Below are 22952 nucleotides of genomic sequence, written 5' to 3' on the forward strand. Positions count from 1 at the left end.
TACAGAGAGCAATTTTCTGTTACTATGTCTTGTATAGGGAAAATTTTGAGCCAAAACACAGAGGCCAAAAGCCTGCAGTCATTCCCTCTACTTAAGAATCCATCTCTGATTTCCAGAGGTGGGGGACTTGAGTCACATGACTTGACTTTAGTCAGACTTAAGTCACCAGTTTGAGGACTTGAGACTTGCTTGACTAAAGACTTTGACTTGGTATTCATGACTTGAGACATATGACTCGAAATGACTTTACTTTTTTAAGTTATTAAATATTTGCATTTTCTCAAGATGTGTTAAAGCAAAATTAATGTGCCTGTTATGTTTCTGACACCACAGTCACTTAAAACACCTCAGTGTGTTCTGATTTTTAGAACATTGGCTGTTTAACAATGGAAATGCTTAACATGTTTTTAGTGACTGTGGTGTTGAAACATGACCGGACGAAGGATTTTGAGCATTCAAAGTGTTTCTTTAATATACCAAGAAAAAAGCACTAAGCAGATTTATTTGTTAATGTTGAAAATAAGACCAAAAACCTTTCCTGACCACTGACTTTTAAGGTGAAAATTGGGGTAGATCAGTATTTCGACTTGATTTGTGACTTGACGAAAATAAATAACTCGACTCGACTTGCTTGCTTTTCGGCACAGTAACTTGGGACTTGCTTGGGACTTGAAGGTTAAGACTTGAGACTTGCTTGTGACTTGCACATGTGTGACTTACTCCCATATCTGCTGATTTCCCTTTAGCTATGGTTCATTCTGCACTGTTAGCTGAGGATGGAGAGAAATGTAATTTATCTGTATTTGAGTCCTTATTCTTGCAATGCACACATACCTTGACCTGGAACAACCTGTCGGCCACACCTAAAGTTACTAGTCTGGGTTCTACTAAAAGCCCTGAGCCTGTTTACATATTTCCTGTTCATTTACTTTAGCTACCAATTTTGTAAAGTGACTGACCTAACTCTGAAAAGATCTTTACTCCTCCCAAGCATTTTGCCCAGCAATTTTGTGGATTTCTCCATGCCACATCTTAACAAGATTTTGTCCCTTTAAGTCCCGGTTCACATTTGTGCAATGCGGGAACGCTGCGAATATGCAGCATGATCCCGCATCACATCCGCACCCCTGGCAGTTCACACTGACACATGCGGTACGCAGGGGGTGTCAATTAAAAGTTAACGACACCCCCAGTTGCGATCGCATATCGCAGTGCGATCTGCAAGTTCACACACAATCGGATCGCACTAGTGTGAACCACTATGCGATCCGATTCTGCTGCGGATAAAAAAAAAAAGGGTCAGGTGCGTGTTTAGTGCAGATGCGGTGCAAATTCAGCCATACAAAGTGTATGGCTGAAATTTGCACCGCACATGAGATCGCATGTAATTTAGGAGCAGTGCACTCCGAATTACATGCGATCTCCGTGATCGCACTAATGTGAACCCGGGGCTAAAGGGCCCTCCAGTGTGTAAAGACCTGTAGATAAGTGGCTAGAAGCCCTTACAGGGCCTTATTCTCCTTTACTGGCACGGTACTACAACCTACTTGCTGCCATAGGTCTTACTACACCTTGGCTGTCTGGGTTCAAGGATATGTCTCGGGATCTTGGGTCTATCCACGCTGATCCCCACTATTCTCCAACTGGAGCTCATGCTTTCTCTCCTGTGTTGGTGGATATTATTCACCTACTATCAAGAATATTTCCTTTTGTTGCATATTTGGAGAACCTCTGGCTCAAATGTTATTCTGTGGAATATCAGTACAACAAATGTCCCCCTTCAAAGGACATACACAATAAGACATCTCTTTGGCGAATTCCTAGATCTTTGTCAGAGATGTCACCATGGGTACCCTTATACCTCAGCAGAAAGGCTAAGTCAGTCAGGTAATATTACTTTTGTTTCTCCTGGGCCTCCCAATTCCAAAGCTAAACGTCTCTATTGTTTAAAATACACCTAAGCTAATTCTAGACCATTTCTTTGAAAGTAGGCAAACTTACAAAATCTGCAGGGGATCAAATAATTATCTTCCCCACTGTATGTATGCATGGTCAGTATACTGCATGAAGGGTGTGCAAAAATTACCGCATTCTTCTCTAGGTCAGTGATGCTTAAAGCGGTGTTCCACTCAAAAGTGCTCATCTGATTCCTCCCCCCCCCCCCCGAAAGGTGCCAAATGTGGCACAGGAGGGGGGGGGGGGGTGTGCGGGGGAACCTGTTTATGAGAGACCTGGATGGATTTTTGGTTTGTAGTGCTCAAATGCAGTGAAGATCTGCTTTAAAATGTGATTAAACCCTGAAGTGAAAAAAGAATAGATGACTGCAAACCTCAACACTTAGGATGTTTGCTGTGTGTTTTTCCTTCAAGGCTTATGGTTGCTGTGCACTCCTGCTTATCCAATTCCGCTCTTGATAGGCGGTTTCATTCCTTTACAAAGTCCCATGGAGCTCCCCTTGCGTTCACACTCCTGGTATGCATACACTGACACAGCTGTTACCTAAGAGCAAAAAAACGGGAGTAAAAATGTAAATGGTCCTCCAATGTTTTATTTTTTTTCTCCTCTGCAATAATTTTAACACAAGCTTTGTTTTGTTTTTGTTTTTTTGTTTTTTTTTTAATTAAGAAAAAGTTCCTTATTTCTTTTGACATTGCAAAGTCAAGGCATGAAGCATGCCTACAATATCCTTCTGTTGCAGATTGCAATGCAAATGTATATGTGTGTATGTATGTATATATATATAATATATATATATATATATATATATATATATATATATATATATATATATATATATATATATATATATATATATATATATATGTGTGTGTATATGTGTATATATATATATATATATATATATATATTTCCCAAGTATGTACACCCCTCACATTTTTGTAAATATTTTATATCTTTTCATGTGACAATAAAGAGATGACACTTTGTAACAATGTAAAGTAGTGAGTGTACAGCTTGTATAACAGTGTAAATTTGCTGTCCCCTCAAAATAACTCTACACACACCCATTAACGTCTAAACCGCTGGCAACAAAGAGTACACCCCGTATTTAAAATGTCCAAATTGGGCCCAAATTGTCAATATTTTGTGTGGCCACCCATATTTTCCAGCAGTTCCCTAACCCTCTTGGGCATGGAGTTCACCAGAGCTTCACAGCTTGCCACTGACGCCCTCTTCCACTCCTGCATGACAACATATCTGAGCTGGTGGATGTTGGGAGACCTTGAGCTCCTCCACCTTCCGTTTGAGTATGCCCCACAGATGCTCAATAGAGTTTGGGTCTGGAGACATGCCAGTCCATCACCTTTACCCTCAGCTTCTTTAGCAAGGCGGTGGTCGTCTTGGAGGTTGCTTTGGGGTCGTGATCATGTTGGAATACTGACTTGCGGCCCAGTCTCCAAAGGGAGGGGATCATGCTCTGCTTTAATATGTCACAGTACATGTTAGCATTCATGGTTCCCTCAATAAACCATAGCTTCCCAGTAGCGGCAGCACTCATGCAGCCCCAGACTATGACACTCCCACCACCATGCTTGACTGTAGACAAGACACACTTAACTTTATACTCCTCCCCTGGTTGCCGCCACACACGCTTGACACCATCTGAACCGAATAAGTTTATCTTGGTCTCATCAGACCACAGGACAAGGTTCCAGTAATACATGTCCTTAGTCTGCTTGACTTTAGCAAACTGTGGGCTTTCTTGTGCATCATCTTTAGATGCTTCCTTCTGGGACGACAGCTATGCAGACCAATTTGATGCAGTGTGATCTGAGCACTGACAAGCTGATCCCCCACCCCTCCAATCTCTGCAGCAATGCTGGCAGCACCCATACGTCTATTTCCCAAAGAAAACCTCTGGATATGACGCTGGGCACTTGCACTCAACTTCTTTGTTCGACCATGGTGAGGCCTCTTCTGAGTGGAACCTGTCCTGTTAAACCGCTGTATGGTCTTGGTCACCGTGCTGCAACTCAGTTTCAGGGTCTTGGCAATCTTCTTGATAGCCTAGGTGATCTTTATGTAGAGCAACAATTCTTTTTTCTCTTACGTCCTCCGACAGTCGCCGCCTCTTCATATTCGTCACAATGGGGTATTAGACTTTGCTCCGAAGGAGTAGCTAGGCAACAGAATATGTTAACATTAAAGCTTTTAACATATCCCACCCTCAAGGGGTGGTCCCCTCAGTCAATACCCTCCTACTTCCTGCAACCATATCTCAGTTTCAATGTCTAGCTTGTCAGGAGTAGCTGGTTCTCTCTGTGCTGGGGCTTTGTGCCCCAGCCTCTTTCTTCTTTTTTGATTTTTTGTTTGAGTTTTTTCTCTATCTTTACTTAGCTGTTCTTTTTGTCAGCATTAGTTACTTCTTCTGACGAAGAGGATTATGCGGGCTGGGTCTCGGGCTGATCCCCCTGGTCGCAGGTCGTGGGTCAGTGGCTTCCCAGCCTGCCATCGAGCGTTCAGCCAGATAACGCTCCTGGCACAGTGAACGACCCATCCCTGTTCGGTGCAGGAATGATTGGTGTGGTGGCTACCTCACTGGACGCTGTGCGGTTTCTTAACCCCCATTTTGTGCGTCTTGTATGCGACTCTCCCTGCCTCATGTGCAGCGGCTTGTTCGCCTGTGCGGGTCCCCCACGCCATTGAGAGGTAAGTGTATCTATGTGGGGACCTGTCTGTCTGGGGGGGGGGGGGGGGGGTGTCAGTCTGGGACTGTATAACCTGCCTCTGTTCTCACTGTTTGTCTCCCTATCATTCTGCTGCATGCTGCGGGCTGCAAGGGGGGGGAGAGCTGTGTGACACTGTCTGTGTCAGCCTTGTCAGTGTGAGAAGCTGTGTGCTGTGGGGCATGTTTTGTGGCATGTTTGGGCACTATACAGCGATCGCTGCGGCGATCTGCCATGATTTTTATGTGGATGGTGTTATGTGCATTACTGTACTGAGGAGCGGCGGTTTCGGCGCCAAACGGCGCCATTTTGCCTACACCCGCTCCGGCCGCATGTTCTACATGCATGGCGGCCATTTTCTTGTAGCCTCCCATAGGCTTTAATAGAGCGCCCTGGTCTCATCACTTCCTCTTCTCCTGGGTACACCGATCGAGGCAGCAGCAGCGGCGAGGGTCTCCTCAGGTTTTATCCTTCTGTTCTTGCTATATCCATTGCCTGTGTCAGTTTATTGTCCCTGTGGGGGTCTCATTGTGCTTGTGTGTGGTGCGGTGGGCTGCGCTCGCCGCGCTTGTTAAAGGGGCAGTTAACCCTTTATTCTCCGGCATATCATATTGGGGCAATGGATTCTCAGGAGGGCAAATTTCCTGCCACCTTGGTGGAAAGCCAGGGGACCGCTGTTTCCCCCCCAGGGGGGGATTTGGCCACTATTGTGGCTGGCCTTGCTGCTCAGGTGCAGATGCTGGTGGCTGCTCAATCTACTAAAAGACCCAGGGTTTCTATTTCCTCTGATTCTGGGGGTGAAGGTGATGGGGCTGTTATGGCGGGGGTCTCCTTATCGGGGTCCCGTTCCTCCCTGGATCTAGTGGGGTCCGAGGTGGAGGCTGAAGTTGAAGGGGTGGATAATTCTCCCCCTGGCTCGCCTGAAAAGCTTGCAATCATGGATGAATTGATTGCTTCCATAAAACAAACGCTGCGTTTGCAGGATGAAGTGTGTCCCCCCGCTGCCTTGGCGGCTTATGGGACGCAGAGAAAACGCAGGACGCCGCAGGTTTTTCCCTGCATTGATGATTTTCAGCGCGCTGTTAAGGAACAATGGCGCAATTTGCGCAAACCTTTTGCTGTGCCAAGTAGGTTCAAGCTGCGTTATCCTTTTTCGCCTTCCACTGATGAACGGTGGTGTGTACCACCCCCGGTGGATCACGCAATTGCGGTTTTGAACAAATCCACTGCGATTCCTGCAGAGGATTCCCCGGTGTTCCGTGATGCCACGGATAGAATGGAGTCTCTTGCCCGTCATACTTATTCTGTTACGGGTTCTATGCTTAAGGCTCTGTTTGCTTCTCTCATGGCGGCCCAGGCGATCGCAAGTTGGACGCAGATGCTTAGGCGCGTCCTAGTGGCCGATTCGGCCTCGCCGGCGACCCTGGATATGGTGGATCAGATCCACCAGGGTGTCATGTATCTTTGTGATGCGGACTTGGACTTAGTCCCGTTGGCTGCACGTGTGCACAGCGTGGCGGCGTTGTCTCGCCGCCTGGTTTGGTTGAAGTGTTGGTCGGTGGACCAATCTTCACGTAAGACCTTAGCCAATCTGCCTTATGATGGGTCTCGCCTTTTTGGGGAGTCCTTGGATGTGTTGATTAAGGGGATCACCGGAGGTAAGAGCACTCTCTTGCCCCATTTCCCCAAGGCTAAGGGGGCTTCTGGGAAGAAGCATGCTAATTTTCGGCCCCCTCAGGGGTCTTTTCGTGCCTTTCGGTCGCACTACAAGGGCAAACCGTTCAAAGGACAAGGCTCTCAAAAGAAGCCCTGGTCTGGTAAACAGAAGTCCGGACCCGCTGCCCATAACAGTGCGGCCTGAAGGGGCGCCCTCACCCAGTTTTGGGGTGGGGGGACGCTTGCTCGGTTTTCTTCAACCCTGGTTGGCCCGCGTGCGGGACAGGTGGGTTCAGGAGATCGTTCGATCTGGTTACAAGATCGAGTTTCTCGGCCGGAGAGCAGATTTTTTCCCTCAAATCTTCAACTGTCTCCAGAGCGTTTACGGGACCTGCACCTGGCGGTGCGAGACCTGAGGGCTCAGGGAGTGGTGGTTCCGGTGCCTCATCGGGACAGATTTCGGGGGTTTTATTCCAATCTGTTCACCGTGCCCAGGAAGGAGGGCAAGGTTCGTCCAGTTCTGGACTTGAAGGCTCTAAACCGCTCTGTGCGGGTTCGCAAGTTCCGCATGGAATCCCTGCGGTCGGTGGTGGCTGCCCTGGTTCCAGGGGAATTCATGGCCTCCATCGATTTGAAGGATGCGTATCTTCACATCCCCATTTTCGAGGGTCACCAGAGGTACCTTCGATTCGCCATTGCGGAGGATCACTACCAGTTCGTGGCGTTACCTTTTGGTCTCGCCTCGGCTCCGCGGGTTTTCACCAAGGTGCTTGCACCGGTTCTGGCATTGAGAGCCCAGGGCATCTCTGTCCTGGGGTATCTGGACGACATTCTGGTTCGGTCTGCGACCAGCCAGGGTCTGGAGAAGGACCTGTCTGTCACGATGCAAACTCTGCAGGAGTTTGGTTGGACGATAAATTTTCCAAAGTCGACACTGAGTCCGTCGGTTCGTCTTCCCTACCTGGGAATGATCCTGGACTCGGTTCAGGCGAAGGTCTTCCTGCCGGGAGACAAACTCAGAACTCTTCAGGAGGAAGTCAGGTCCCTCAGGGACGTTCCACACTCGTCTCTGCGGACGTGCATGAGATGTCTGGGATTGATGGTCTCGGCCTTCGAGGCGATTCCCTTCGCCCAGTTTCACACGCGGGGTCTCCAAGCGGAGATCCTGTCCAGGTGGGACGGGCGACCTCAATCTCTGGATCTTCACATCTCGTTGGGCCATCGCACCAGAAGAGATCTTCTGTGGTGGCTCCAGTCCCCGATGGTGTCGGGGGGGCAAGTCTTTTCGTCCTGTCTCGTGGACGGTAATCACCACGGATGCCAGCCTGTCGGGCTGGGGTGGTGTTCTGGGCGTTCTGTCCGCCCAGGGAACTTGGTCGGAGGAGGAGTCCTCCCTTCCGATCAACATTCTGGAATTGCGTGCGATAAATCTCTGTCTTCATCGTTGGACGGACCGGCTGCAGGGCTGCCCGGTTCGGGTGCAGACGGACAATGCCACGGCGGTGGCCTACGTCAACCACCAAGGGGGCACCAGGAGTGCCCGAGCGGCTCGGGAAGTGGCCGACATTCTGTCCTGGGCCGAGACTCATGTCCCGGCGATAACGGCGGTTCACATTCCGGGGGTGGAGAACTGGCAGGCGGACTATCTGAGTCGCCAGACCCTAGATCAGGGGGAATGGTCTCTCCACCCGGCTGTCTTCCAGATGTTGTGCGCGAAGTGGGGTCTTCCAGATGTGGACCTGTTCGCGTCTCGTCTCAACAACAAGGTGAGAAGGTTCGTGGCAAGGGCGCGCGACCCTCGGGCAGACGCGTCGGACGCGTTAGTGGCCCCGTGGCATCAGTACAAGCTGATGTACGCGTTTCCACCGATTCAGTTGCTGTCCAGGTTCCTTCGCAGGTTACACTCGGAACGCAGCACGGTGATTCTTGTGGCGCCGGATTGGTCACGCCGGTCCTGGTACGCAGACCTCGTGAATCTGGCGGTCGACGCCCCGTGGCGTCTGCCTCTTCGAGACGATCTCCTGTCTCAAGGGCCGATATACCATCCTGCTTTACAGTCGCTGGCTTTGACGGCCTGGCTGTTGAGACCGAGGTCCTGAAGGAGAGGGGTCTCTCTCCTGAGGTCGTTCATACCTTGATCAACGCGAGGAAGTCTTCCTCGGAAGGTTTACTACCGTACTTGGAAGGCCTATTTTGCCTGGTGTGAGTCCAGGGGGTTTTCACCCCGCACGTACTCGGTTTCCCGAGTGTTGTCCTTCCTTCAAACAGGTGTCGATCAGCGTTTGGCGCTGGCTACGATAAAGGGTCAGGTGTCTGCGCTGGCCGTTCTTTTTCAACGTCCCGTGGCTTCCAACTCCTTGGTTGGCACTTTTGTTCAGGGTGTGAGGCATCTGGTTCCTCCTAGGAGGGATCCTCTGCCCCCTTGGGACTTGAATCTCGTTCTATCTGTGTTACAACTTGCTCCTTTTGAACAGATCAGGGAGATCTCGTTGTCTATGTTGTCCAAAAAGGTCGCCTTTTTGGTTGCGATCACTTTGGCTCGCAGGGTGTCGGAGCTGGCGGCTTTGTCCTGCAAGTCTCCGTACCTGGTTATTCATTTGGATAAGGTGGTCTTGCGACCTAATCCTTCTTTTCTTCCGAAGCGAGTTTCGGAATTCCATCTAAATGAGGATATTGTCTTGCCTTCGCTGTGCGCGAAGCCTAAACATCCGAAAGAGGTGAGACTACATTCTTTGGATGTTGTTCGGGCGATAAGAGTTTACCTTAAATCGACTGAGTCTTTTCGAAAGACGGACTCCTTGTTTGTTCTTCCTGAGGGTCCTCGGAAGGGCATGGCGGCGTCGGCCTCTACCATCGCCAAATGGATCAGGCAGACCATTGAACAGGCATATGCTTTGCAGGGGAAGGTTCCCCCTGTGCCTGTGAAGGCGCACTCTACTAGATCTCGGAGTACGTCTTGGGCCTGTCTTCATGGGGCTTCTGTAGCCCAGGTGTGTAAGGCGGCGACCTGGTCGACCGTGCACACTTTCACAAAATTCTACAAGGTAGATGTTCAGGAATCGGCGGAGGCTTCCTTTGGCCGCAAGGTTCTTAGTGCGGCAGTTCCCTAGGGTCCCTTGTTGGGACCTCTGGCTGTTGGGATAGGTTTTTATCCCCTGGTTCTTGTTTTTTCCTGGGTTGTTGCTCCTGTTGAGCAATTTTTTTCCTGTTGCCCAGCTGGTTTCCTTCCTTTGGTAAGGTTCCTTTCTTTGATGCGGGGACTGCGTTGCCTTACGGCGCGGATGCGTTTCCCACCCCTCATGTTTGCACTGCTTTGGGACGTCCCCATTGTGACGAATATGAAGAGGCGGCGACTGTCGGAGGACGTAAGAGAAAACTGAATTTTTGTAAAATCTTACCTGTAAAATTCCTTTCTCTGAGTCCTCCGACAGTCGCCGCCCCCGCCCCTCTTTTGGGGTTTGGTTGTATACTCTACTGCTATTCCACTGAAACTGAGATATGGTTGCAGGAAGTAGGAGGGTATTGACTGAGGGGACCACCCCTTGAGGGTGGGATATGTTAAAAGCTTTAATGTTAACATATTCTGTTGCCTAGCTACTCCTTCGGAGCAAAGTCTAATACCCCATTGTGACGAATATGAAGAGGCGGCGACTGTCGGAGGACTCAGAGAAAGGAATTTTACAGGTAAGATTTTACAAAAATTCAGTTTTTTTTTTTTTCCAGATCCTCAGAGTACTTTGCCATGAGGTGCCATGTTGTGCCATGTTGAACTTCCAGTGACCAGTATGAGAGAGTAAGAGCGATAACACCAAATTTAACACACCTGGTCCCCATTCTCACCTGATGCCTTGTAACACGAGTCATATGACACCAATTTGGACATTTATTACTTAGCGGTGTACTCACTTTTTGTTGCCAGTGGTATGATATATATGTATAATATATATAAAAAAATATATTTACAAAAATGTGAGGAGTGTACTCACTTTTGTAAGCTACTGTGTGTGTTGGTTTTTCAATTGAGTTGTACAGTTCATAGGCCACATTAAAGGTGGAAAAAGCTCTAAAGGATTTATCTTTGTCTCATTTTCTTTTTTTTTTACATCACAGGAACCTGACATTTTAACAGGGGTGTGTAGACTTTTTATATCCACTGATGGATGTGTGAGAGAGAGATAGATCTATATTAGGGATCGACCGATTACCGACAAAGCTGATATATCAAGGGCCGGTATGCACTTGTACCGGAGTGATGCCTGCAGCTAGAGGCATCACCCCGGTACCAGTGTCCATACCTGACGGTTGGCCGTCTTGTAATGACACCGATGCGGGATAAGCAGCTCGACTGTCATTACCCCCGCCATCTTCCACCGGGAGACCCGGGCAACCAGCCTGCACGGCCACCGAAGACCCGATCAAAGCCGCATTCGGCTCTGCTCGGGTCTCCATGCAAAAACCCGGAAGTGAGGTCATGACATCACTTCCGGGTACTGGCGCCAGATTCAAGAAATTGCAGCATTCAAAACAACCAAACTTGGCGTTTTGAATGCTTTTAAGTGCAGAGGAGGGGTTTAGTGTCTTATAGACCCCCAGATCCCTCCACAAGAGCACCCGTCAAGTAAAAAAAAAAAAAAATAACAATTTTTTTTTTTTTTTAAATGTACCAAATTATCGGTATTGGCAATGAAAAACGATATCAGTCGATCCCTAATACATATATACACACATTATATATATATATATATATATATATATATATATATATATATATATATATATATATATATATATATATTGTAGGAAATCAAAATTGGAGAACCATTTATAAACACTTTTCTAAAATTTTAATCTTCATTGCTCAATTTTAATGGGATTTTTGTTGTGGCTATACCATGCTAATAGATCAGTGTTTTTCAAAACAACCAAGGTACTTCAACAAAAAAAATCTTTATTTTGTAGAAGACACAATTATGAACATTTGAGAACCACAATGACTGTAGCACAGAGAAAGATTACAACTAAAATTTCTGAAGGTTATAAACTATTAGTACTTAGTAGGAAGTGTACGGGTGTTTGTTTGAATGACTTCAGCACATTGGCAGCCACAGGACATCACTAGTCTCGAACTCTGCTCTGGTGTGATTTTGTTCCACTTTTCTTCCAGTCTCTTCCACAGATCGAAGACTGTACTGAGTTTCTTTGCCATAACTTGGTCGCTAAGGATTTTCCAGAGGTTTTCTATTGGGTTTAAATCAGCACTCTGGCCTGTCCATTTCATTATTTTAATGTTTTCAACTTCAAGGAACTGCTTTTCCCATTTTGCTGTGTGACAGGGGGCATTGTCATGCATGAAAAGCTGGCTGATTGGGTGATGAACTCAGGGAAGGGCATGCATGTCGTCCAAGGTTCTGATAAACCTTTTCATTCACTCTGCCATGTAGCTATATAAGAGACCCAACTCCTGCTGCAGAAAACGTTCCCCAAACCGTGACGCTTCCCCCTCCACCTTTCACTGACTTCTGCTTTACACACATTGGGTTCAGTCTTTTCCCAGTTTGACAATGAACATAATGTTTTCCGTTGGATCCAAATAAATTAAACTTGCTTTCATTACTAAAGTGAACTTTGGACCAGTTCGCCTCTGTCCACACAACATGCTCCTCAGCAAAGGTTAGTGTAGTCTTTTGATTCTTTCTTGCTAATGATAGGTTTGGTCACTAAGAGAATTTGGACTGAAAGCCCACTCTGCAGACAGTGAGAAACTGTATGACGAGACAGATCCTTACTCTGTTAAGAGCTGATCTGGCGAGCAGTCACAGATGCAGTGTTGAACCTATACGCCAATTGAGATTCTCCACATTATCCTGTCCTCTCTTGCATTTGTCTTTTATGGATGACCAGCCTTCTTGGGGGGACTTGAATGAGTTTGTGGCATTGTAAAGCTGCAATATTCTAGAAATCACAGATTTGGAACGACAAACTTTTCTTGCTATGGCTGAAAGGGTCATCCCTTTGGCCTTCATCTGGACAACCTGCTGCCGGAGGGTTTCAATCACTTTAGAACGACTTACCATCTTGCAAAGTCATTGAAAACTGTAAAGTTAGGCTGCCAGTTAACCACTTGCCGACCGAGCCATAGCTAAATGACGGCTACAGCGCAGCCAGCTAATTCTGGTGTATGATGACACCATCCCGTGAACGTGCTTCTCGCACACCCCCTGCAGTGTCCATGGCCAGGTTTCTTTGGACCCAGCGTGTCATGAATCAGGGTAAAGGGCCAATCCCAGCCGCCCTTTACCACATGATTGCTCCATTCAATGATGGATCGATCACTGTCAACAAACCGGCATCATGTTCGGTTCTCTCCTCACACTGATCCTGTGAGGAGAGGAGGGGAAGCTGCATCGTGAGGCTGCTTGTATGTTTTTTTTTTTTTTCTTTCCAAGTGCCACATCTGTGCCCAGAAGTGCCCCAGCAGGGCCACATCTGTGCCCCCTCAGTGGAAAATCACGGACTGTGGAAAATGTTGCATTCCTTTTGGAAATCAAGGTCCCAGAGTCTGGAGGAAGAGGCACAGAATCCAAGTTGCATGAGGTCCATTGTGAAGTTTCCACAGTCAGTGATGATTTGGGGAGCCATGTCATCTGTTGGTATTGGTCCACTGTGTTTTATCAAGTCCATAGTCAGCGCTGCCCTTTACCAGGAAATTCTGGAGCAATTCAGGTTTCCCTCTGCTGACCAGTTTTATGGAGATGCTAATTTAATTTTCGAGCAGGACTCGGCACCTGCCCACACTGCCAAAAGTACCAATAACTGGTTTAATGATCATGGTATCACTATGCTTGATAGGCCAGCAAACTTGCCTGACCTAAACCCTATGAAGAATCTGTGGGATATTGTCAAGAGGAAGATGAGACACCAGACACAACAATGCAGATGAGCTGAAGGCCATTGGGGCACTGTTGGGGCTGCTCTGATAATCAGGGCACTGATTATTTGTGCAGATCTCCCCTGTGAGGAAATGCCGCTGATCAGCTCTGCTCTCCTCATCCGCTGTCTCAGTGATGAGGAATGCCGATAACTGGCATTTCCTTGTTTACATGTGATCAGCTGTGATTAAATACAGCTGATCACATGGGTAAAGTGCCATGTCATTGTCTCTTTACTGGGATCGGTGATACGCTGTGTCTCGGGGACAGAGCACACCACTGATCACCGTGTGCCACCGCAGAGATTGGGAGGACATCCTATGACGTCCTTCTAGAACAAGAATGCTGCTGCTCGCCTTTCATTTGACAATACGGCGGGTGGAAAGCAGTTAGTGGTTGTAAACCCTATCATATACGTAGTGAAGTGACTAGTCTCAGGTGATACACCGAAATTAAACAAATTCTCCTACATAAGTGTTACCTGTTAACCTGCAGTCTTCTCTACTTCCAATCAAGGTGTTGAATTTTTTAAGCTTGTGTGTGAGTTCCGGAAAAAGTGGAGAGCTGAGGTTACACTTTGCAAGGCTTAGTCAGGAGTTCACTAAGAGTTGATTGGAGCAAAGAGACACACCTTCCCTCACACAGGAACAGAGCTGAGGCTGTCAATCTGCTAGAGGTCCCTCCCCTGTTACCTTTTTTTCTCTTGATGTCAGGAGAAATTGTTAGAATTGATTCATGCCTGAAGAAAGAAGCAGCCAACAGAAATTACATTTAGTGATCTTAATTGAGACAAGTACACACTATATAAAGAGATGCTTTAATTTTTCATGTCTGAGGTTATTACAGAATTTCTGCTCTGATATTTCCCATGTCTTTTTCATTTCATGTTGGATTTAAAAGAATCCTGCTTTTTAGTAGGTTTATGTGATAATTGTGTATGTATGTAACATACAGACTAAAGGTGACCATTGATCCCAGTATGATTGCAAACTGTATGTCTCCCTTTGGCTGTAGGGCAAACGGTTATATCTGGGGCCCTTGAATGCTGTGCCGACCACACAAAAACAGAGTGGCATTAAGTCCATTGTGTGTTAATTCTTTCCTTTAATCCAAATAGCAGCTGTACTATATTGGGATTTACCCAAACTTTTAAAACCTGTTCTAAAGATTTTTGTGTTTCGAAGACTTGGTGTTTATCTTTTAATAAGATAAAAAAAATCCATATACATTAATTACTGGTTTAAGGATACATGAAATGAGCCTTACTTTCCAAATTGCTTGTACCGTGGGCTCCCCCTCTTCGTCTTGCTTTAGATGGCAGGAGAGACCAACAGTTGGAAGCACGGCCCCAGCACCTCACAAACAAGCATCTGGCTTTGAGAACTCAACTTGTCTAAACTCACATGTGCAGTCTGCACTCTAGACAGCAGTAACTGAGTTCAGCATTCTGCGAATAAGAGTACAAACTAGCATGTGTGGTTACATGACAGACTGTGCATGCATGGTTGCAAAGCTTGGTTCTCATAGCGGAGTTCTCATCTTGAGGTGCTGGGGCAACACATCCAATTACAGAACAGAGAGATGATGCCCACAGTAAAAGCTGCTTCAAAAGTGGGGATCATTTTTAAAAATGGAGGACAGCATTTTATTGTACAGTGAAAGCATTTATAAAAATAAATACAGAATAAGAAAGTCTTTAAGGGTAAACTCTTTAACCGTTTTTATAATGCACTTATTAAAAAAAGATTGAGTGGCATGTTTTTATTATTTTGAATTTTCTTTTGTTCTAGGTATTTGGAAAAATATGAGAAGGTTCATCACTTTGGGGAAGATGATGATGAGGTCCAACCTGGTAATCCAAAACCGCAGCTCCCCATTGGTGCAATACCATGTACCTACAACTACCAGCAGCATATTGTACCAGGTGAAAATTTGAGCTCCTAAGAGCAGTATGCTTATAATACATTTACAGTTGGCATATATGAAGTAAGCCTTCTATATTAAACAGTAAAAAAATCTTCATAGTGGTTTGCAAAAAAAACAATTCATTTTGTCATGGCAAATTAGAAATCTTCCTTATTGGAATATTTCTCTCATCCTTTTCTGGTGGCTGCTCTAAAGTTTGGATTTTTCCCTCTGTTAGTCCCTTTGGCAATAGTCATCAGGAAAAATAGAGAAAGTGAGAGCTACATTGTAACGTTCACCTGTTTGTATGACAACTGTTACTGTTTTTAGAGTATGCTATTATCAAGTTGTATTACTTTTTTTTTTCTTTTTTTGTTAAATCACTTTTTTTTATTACAGATTATTTACGACAAAGTTATGGGCTTACCATGGACTTCAACACACCAAATGATTACAACAAACTGGTGCTTTCCCTTTTATCTGGACTCCCTAATGAAGTGGACTTTGCAATTAATGTTTGCACACTTCTGTCTAATGAAAGCAAACATGTAATGCAACTTGAAAAGGACCCCAAAATCATCACGTTATTGCTTGCAAATGCTGGTGTGTTTGATGACAGTAAGTATAAGTGCCTGTTTTGGCTTACTGGGTTATTTTGACTTTTTAGCCTCTTGTTGACCATGTAATGCATATATGCGGCGGCAAGAAAGTTGGGCATTAACTCCCAGCTGTTGGGCATATGCGTCCACTCATTATGCATTCCCAGCACACTGACCATGTCATTGACAGTTGTCGGACAAGACCTTTTGATTGGGGGCCAACAGAACAGGCTAACGAGCATGTGAGAGCCAATCAAAGCAGTCAAATGATACAGTAGCCGCTCTGCCTCCCAGAAAATAAAACCCACCTAAAGGGCCACCAGAAGGCAGTGTAACAGCGGTTAAGGGGTGCCTGTCAGCAAGCTGCCTAAAATAATTAGCTGTAATGTGCCTGGTGAGTAACAGTTGCCCTGCCCTTTTTTAGGCGTAAAGCACAGGAATATGTTGGTAAGCTCTGATCTGTGAAGAACATTTGCCTTTAAAATTAAGTGGTTATTGAGTTCTTCCATGCACTTGGAGGTTTTTAAAGTGCATTGTAATAATCTTTTGGGAATATAGAAGCGCTTTCCATCTATCCTGCGATCTGGTTAAGAGTAGATAGTGAGGTCGCTTTCACTGCCCATGAATTGCATTGCTTGACCAGAATAGCAACTTTTGCTAAAGTTGCCCTAAAATTGCTTTCTCTGTCGCTCATTGACAGACGTAGTCCTCTTTGATTCACATCAATTGGGTTATGTTGTCTCCGCAGGAGTAGGACTAGGCAGAAAGAAAAAACATTCTGGCTCCACCCTAGGGGCAGTCCCAGAGGGTATATCCTCCCTCTCTCTGCTACAGGAAATCAGTTTTTTTCTGTCTAGTCAGGAGTAAGGACCTAAGTTCCTTGCTGGGATCTCTGGTCCTGGCAAGATTTTTTTTTAGAAAAAATATTTTTAGGTAGTTTCTCCAGTGTTTTTTCCTGTGAGATCTTCAAGCAAATTACGCCGGATCTGGGTGACACTTGTGGTCACCCCAGCCGGCCTACGAGCGCGCGCAGACCATTGCATCGCGCTTGGTCGGCCGCGACACATTCAAGTAAGTATGCGGGGCCGGGCGACGGGCTGGATGTTGAGATCCAGTGGTCACCCCGGTTCTGCCTACGAGCGCGTGCAGACCAGAGCTCCGCGCTGGGTCGGCCGCGACAGAGTGCCATTGGAGGGACTGACCTTGCGAGTTAAAAGTCTCGCTTGGACGCCAGGAACCAGAAAGTCGAGGCGTCCGGAGTGGTCAACAACCCCCCACCCCGGTGGAGAGGGTATTGTGAAGAGAGGGTGCCTGTATGGTGAGTAAATGTTTCCTTTTCCTCGTTATGAGGCATTTTGGAATATGGGCCCCTCCATACATGGTCAGTATCTTTCTGACACTAAAAGTCCCCCTTGTAAATACAGCATGTGTTTGGTGGGCAAGCGGACTTGGTTTGGGAGCTAACACTCTACCCAGCAGACTGCAGTATTACAGCAGACATAGGAGGTACAATCCTACCTTGACTGTAGTGGACCTCCTGCAGAGCGATAAACCGCCATTAGCGTGGTATGCAGGTGGATGTGCTGGGAAGACGATATTTCGGCAATCCGCCGCCATTTTGCTGTAGACCAGGTACACGAATGTCCGCAGGTCACGCCGGCCGCCATTTTTTTGGAGTCTATTGTCTCCCGTATGGGGGCGGCCATGTTTGAAGAGCCCAGCTAACCTCGAGGAGAGCTGGGAACGCCGGAAGGCGTACACAGGGGGCGGAGCCACTTCCTTCTACCCTGGAAAACGAACACAGTTCTTCCCAGTCTGTAAGAGACAAACGCTGACTGCAGTTGTTAGGAAACTTCTCTGCATCGGGTGGTGAGCCTTGAGGGTCTCTCTCTCTCTCTCTCTCTCTGTGGGGGTCAAGAAGCAGGTACACTGAGGGGCGCTATTGGGCTAGGGGGATACATATAAAAAAAAAAAAAAAAAAGTTTTTTTCTGGCAAAGTGTCCTGGGTTAACATGGACCCTGCCACTCATGTATCTCCACCGGATCCCCTCGAGGTGTCTGCAGGATCCTCCAGCACCCCGCTTACGATTGAATCATTGTCAGCTATTATGGAGACCTTTGTGTCCCGGGTGGAAGTGGCTTGTCAGGGACAGGGCGCAAGGAAGCGACCCCCGCCTAACCCCATGTTATCTGAAACTTCGGATTCAGAATCTGAGCCTATTTCTGCAGTTGCAGGTACCTCATCTGGGATTGGTGTCTCGGGTACTGTCTCTTCAGACAGTGAGGAGGATGTTTCGGCATCAGCCATAGCCCGAGAGGAAGCGTTGGTAAACGCGCTAATTGTATCTGTTCAAGAAACCTTAAGATTACAGGGTTTTCCGTCGGAAGCAGCTGAGACTGAGATCCCCTTTGGGACTAAAAAACGCATCAAAGTGGCGAAGGTTTTTCCATTGCCCAAATGTTTTGGCAATCCGATCAAAGAAGAATGGAATCTGCCAAAACGCACTTCTGCTATTTCTAAACGCATTAACAGGCGTTATCCGTTTGAGGAAACCCTCATTAAGAAATGGACAGAACCACCTGTGGTGGATTCACCATTTGCTAGATTGAATAAAGCCACGGTTATTCCATTAGAAGACGCTCCGTCTTTTAAGGATCCGGTGGATCGCAAGATAGAAGCTATGTCTCGCACCATGTTTTCCTTGATTGGATCAGCTTTCAGACCAATAATTGCTATTGGGCTGGTTTCACAGACTGTAACTGAATGGACCAAATGGTTACGCCGGGACTTAGAAGCGGTCCCTCAGGCGGTATCAGATTTGTTGGAACAGATGATACAGGGGTTACAGTTTGTGTGTGATGCGGCGTTAGACGCCACTCCATTATTGGCGCGAGCATCAGTTTCAGCAGTGGTTCTCAGACGTACACTGTGGCTAAAAGGTTGGTTAGCCGACCAAGGTTCCAAAAAAGCATTGGCTAATATCCCCTTTTCAGGAGAGCGTTTATTTGGAGCCAACTTAGATGAGATCATTAAGGATCTCACGGGAGGAAAGAGCACCTTTTTACCGCAAAATGCTAAGGGTAAAGGACCTCGTCAAAGACGAGGGCCTTCTTTTTCTGCTCACAAAAAATTTTTTCGTCCCGCGGGTGAAAAAATTAAGTCCTCCAAAGCTCCTTCAGGAGGCTTCAGGGGACGTTGGTCGGGCAAGCAAAAGCCAGCCCCTTCCAGACCTGAAGATAAGTCTACTAAACCCTGAAGGTGCTCCCCCATCCATAACTGGGGTGGGGGGACGTCTTCGCCGGTTCCCGGGTGCATGGCTCTCCAGAATCCCGGACAAGTGGGTTTGCGAAGTCATAAGGTCAGGGTACAAGATCGAGTTTCGATCTCTCCCACCGGCGCGATTCTTCCCTTCCAATATCCGACTATCCCGGATCGTTTAGAAGATCTGCGGAGAGCAGTCACGGATTTACTACAACAAGGAGTGGTAGTCCACGTTCCTTGGACAGAACGTTTTCAAGGGTTTTATTCAAACCTATTTACAATACCCAGGAAAGAGGGCAAAGTGCGTCCAATTCTGGACTTAAGGGCACTCAATTCCTTTGTCAACATAAGAAAATTCAAAATGGAATCCATTCGCACAGTAGCAGCCTTCCTGCATTCAGGGGATGTCCTAGAGTCCATAGACATCAAGGACGCCTATTTTCACATTCCCATTTACGCAGGACATCAGCGGTTTCTACGTCTTTCCGTAGAAGAGAACCACTATCAGTTTGTGGCGTTACCTTTCGGTCTTGCCACGGCTCCTCGGGTCTTCATGAAGGTGTTGGCCCCAATGTTGGCACTACTGCGCCAAAGAGGCATATCGATTCTAGGTTACCTAGACGATCTCCTGCTTCATGCAGAGTCTCCACAGACCCTGCTACAAAACATAGAAATTACTATAGTTTCTTTACAGGAATTCGGGTGGCTGGTGAACCAGCAGAAGTCATTTCTGGTTCCCACCCAGAGGCTCGAATATCTGGGTCTAATTCTAGACACATTCAGGACAAGAGTTTTCCTTCTTCCTCCGGAAGATTCAATCAGCAGTCCAGTTGTTACTATCCAACAGCTGGTCTTCCCTTCGGACTTGCATGAGGGTTCTGGGGTTGATGGTGGCTTCCTTCGAAGCAGTCCCATTTGCCCAGTCCCATACCCGAATTCTTCAGCAAGAGATTCTTGTCAGATGGAATCGGAATCCGGAATCCCTGGACTATCGGATCCGATTGAGCAAACAGACCAGAGAGTCTCTGGTCTGGTGGCTTCGGTCTCCGATGCTCAGCCAGGGAAAGTCATTTCTGCCAATATATTGGACGATAGTGACCACGGATGCCAGCCTATCCGGATGGGGAGGAATTCTTGGTCAGTTATCCGTTCAGGGACTTTGGTCCCCCCGGTAGAATCCAGGTTACCGATAAATGTATTGGAACTGAGAGCGATCAGACTTTGTCTGATTCACTGGACCGAGCAGCTCCAGGGCAGCCCGGTTCGGATCCAGTCGGACAACGCCACGGCTGTGGCTTATGTCAATCACCAGGGGGGCACCAAGAGTGTCTGGGCGGCCAAGGAAGTGGCTTGCATTCTTCGCTGGGTGGAACGGTTTGTTCCAGCTATCTCTGCGGTGTTCATTCCGGGGGTGGAGAATTGGCAGGCAGATTATCTCAGCCGTCAGACTCTGGATCAGGGGGAATGGTCCCTCCATCCAGAAGTTTTCCACCAGTTGTGCCTACGTTGGGGCACCCCGGATGTGGATCTGTTGGCATCACGATTCAACAGAAAAGTACAGAGATTTGTGGCTCGCTCCCGCGATCCTCTAGCAGAGACCGCAGACGCGCTGGTCGCCCCGTGGGGGCAATACCAGCTAATGTATGCCTTCCCTCCTCTCGGGTTACTGCCAAGACTTCTTCGCAGGATAGAGGAGGAAGGAATTCCAGTAATCCTGGTAGCTCCGGACTGGCCTCGCCGAGCTTGGTACGCCGACTTGGTCAGACTGGTGGCGGACGTCCCGTGGAGACTTCCTCTCAGGGAGGACCTACTGTCTCAGGGACCGATCTTCCATCCTGCTTTACGATCGCTGGCTTTAACGGCCTGGCTATTGAGACCCAGGTGCTGAAGGACAAGGGTTTGTCAGCTTCAGTTATTCCTACTCTAGTTAAAGCAAGGAAAGCGACTTCCAGAAAGATTTATCATCGCACATGGAAGTCCTACATTGCATGGTGTGAACCCCTGGGGTTCCACCCACGATCTTATTCGGTTAGTCGAATATTAGCTTTTCTGCAACAAGGGGTTGAGCAGAAACTGGCCTTGAGCACTATCAAGGGTCAGGTCTCAGCATTAGCTATCTTCTTTCAGAAGCCTTTGGCTACTCATTCCTTGGTGCGGAATTTCATCCAGGGGGTGCGACATCTGGCTCCGCCAGTGCGCGCGCCGTTACCACCCTGGGATCTTAATTTAGTATTGTCGGTTCTTCAGAAACCTCCCTTTGAAGATATTAGGGAGATTTCTCTACCTACGTTGTCCCAGAAGGTGGCCTTCTTGGTGGCTATCACTTCTGCACGCAGAGTGTCAGAACTGGCTGCATTATCTTGTCGTTCCCCATATCTGGTGGTTCATAGAGATAAGGTGGTTCTTCGTCCGAATCCATCCTTCCTACCAAAAGTGGTTTCAGAATTTCATCTGAATGAAGAAATTGTATTACCTTCCCTGTGTCCTAAGCCCAGTCATCCTCGGGAGTTTGCTTTGCACTCCTTGGATGTGGTCCGGGCGATCAGGGTATACTTGAAAACGACAGACTCGTTTCGCAAGACGGATTCACTTTTTGTGGTCCCGGATGGACCCAAAAAGGGGTTGCCTGCATCTGCCGCGACTATTTCCAAATGGATCAGGCAGATGGTGGTACAGGCTTATTCTATTAAGGGTCGGGAGCCCCCGTTCCCTGTTAAGGCGCACTCCACTCGGGCACTTAGTGCGCCATGGGCCTTTCGCCATCAGGTTTTGCAGGCCGCAATTTGAGGAGACCAGTGGTCTACCTCGAGGGTTTTTTTCCGTTGGAAATTTTTATTTGAGTCTCATTCTTTGTTTATAATGAGCCTTTAAAACTTCTAGTTGGCACCGGTTGGGCCTTCTAGATTGGATTTTGATTTCTGTCAATCCCACCCCTCATTTGTGGCACTGCTTCTGGATGTCCCAATTGATGTGAATCAAAGAGGACTACGTCTGTCAATGAGCGACAGAGAAAATCGTATTTTTGTAAGATCTTACCGTAAAATCCTTTTCTCTTAGCTCATTGACAGACGTAGTACCCGCCCCTCTATCATTGAGTTGGGTTGGGTTAAATTCTCTGTTACTGCTTTACAACAGAACTGATTTCCTGTAGCAGAGAGAGGGAGGATATACCCTCTGGGACTGCCCCTAGGGTGGAGCCAGAAAGTTTTTTCTTTCTGCCTAGTCCTACTCCTGCGGAGACAACATAACCCAATTGATGTGAATCAAAGAGGACTACGTCTGTCAATGAGCTAAGAGAAAAGGATTTTACGGTAAGATCTTACAAAAATCCGATTTTTCTTCCTTTAAAAATATAGAATTGTCAAGTACTGATTAGGGATCGACCGTATATTGGCAAGGCCGATATGCACTTTCCCTGATATATCGGAATCGGCCCCTGAGGTTACCAATATTGTCGTGATGTCATTGCATATGTCGCGCCAGGCGCCTCAGCGCACTACTGGGACATCCTCTACCTTCGAAGGCCGCCTCGTCGTGACTCCAGAGTCACGGAGTCTCGGCCCGACACTGAGTGTACACAGCAGTGTGTTTAACACAGCCGCCATACATACACCCACCCACAGCTGCCCGGTGCCAGCCAGCTACAGGCCCTGGGCCTGTGCCACCCACCCGCCACAGGGTGCCAGCCACCCGCCACGGGGTGCCAGCCAGCCACCCGCCACGGGGTGCCAGCCAGCCCAACCGCCACGGGGTGCCAGCCAGCCCAACCGCCACAGGGTGCCAGCCAGCCACTCGTCACCACAGGGTGCCAGCCAGCCAGCCAGTTTTTTTTTTTTTTTAAAGCCTATATTCTATTTCAGTAGTGTCTTTCAAATTTCAATGGAGATGGATGCAAATAGAAAAATTAAGTGTGGTC

The 22952-nt window shown here is 47.4% G+C and overlaps 1 protein-coding gene across 1 annotated transcript in view; it reads left to right on the forward strand.

The window, feature by feature from the left end:
• Nucleotides 1-22952, forward strand: part of ARID2 (AT-rich interaction domain 2) — a 228330-nt gene that overhangs the window by 69925 nt on the left and 135453 nt on the right. The window contains exons 4-5 of the mRNA XM_082255320.1: nucleotides 15061-15194; nucleotides 15575-15793. Coding sequence (XP_082111446.1) covers nucleotides 15061-15194; nucleotides 15575-15793 — 353 coding nt within the window. The remainder of the gene's footprint in view (nucleotides 1-15060; nucleotides 15195-15574; nucleotides 15794-22952) is intronic.

The sequence above is a fragment of the Pelophylax lessonae genome, assembly GCF_965119305.1.
Source record: "Pelophylax lessonae genome assembly, chromosome: 4".
Classification (NCBI taxonomy): domain Eukaryota; kingdom Metazoa; phylum Chordata; class Amphibia; order Anura; family Ranidae; genus Pelophylax; species Pelophylax lessonae.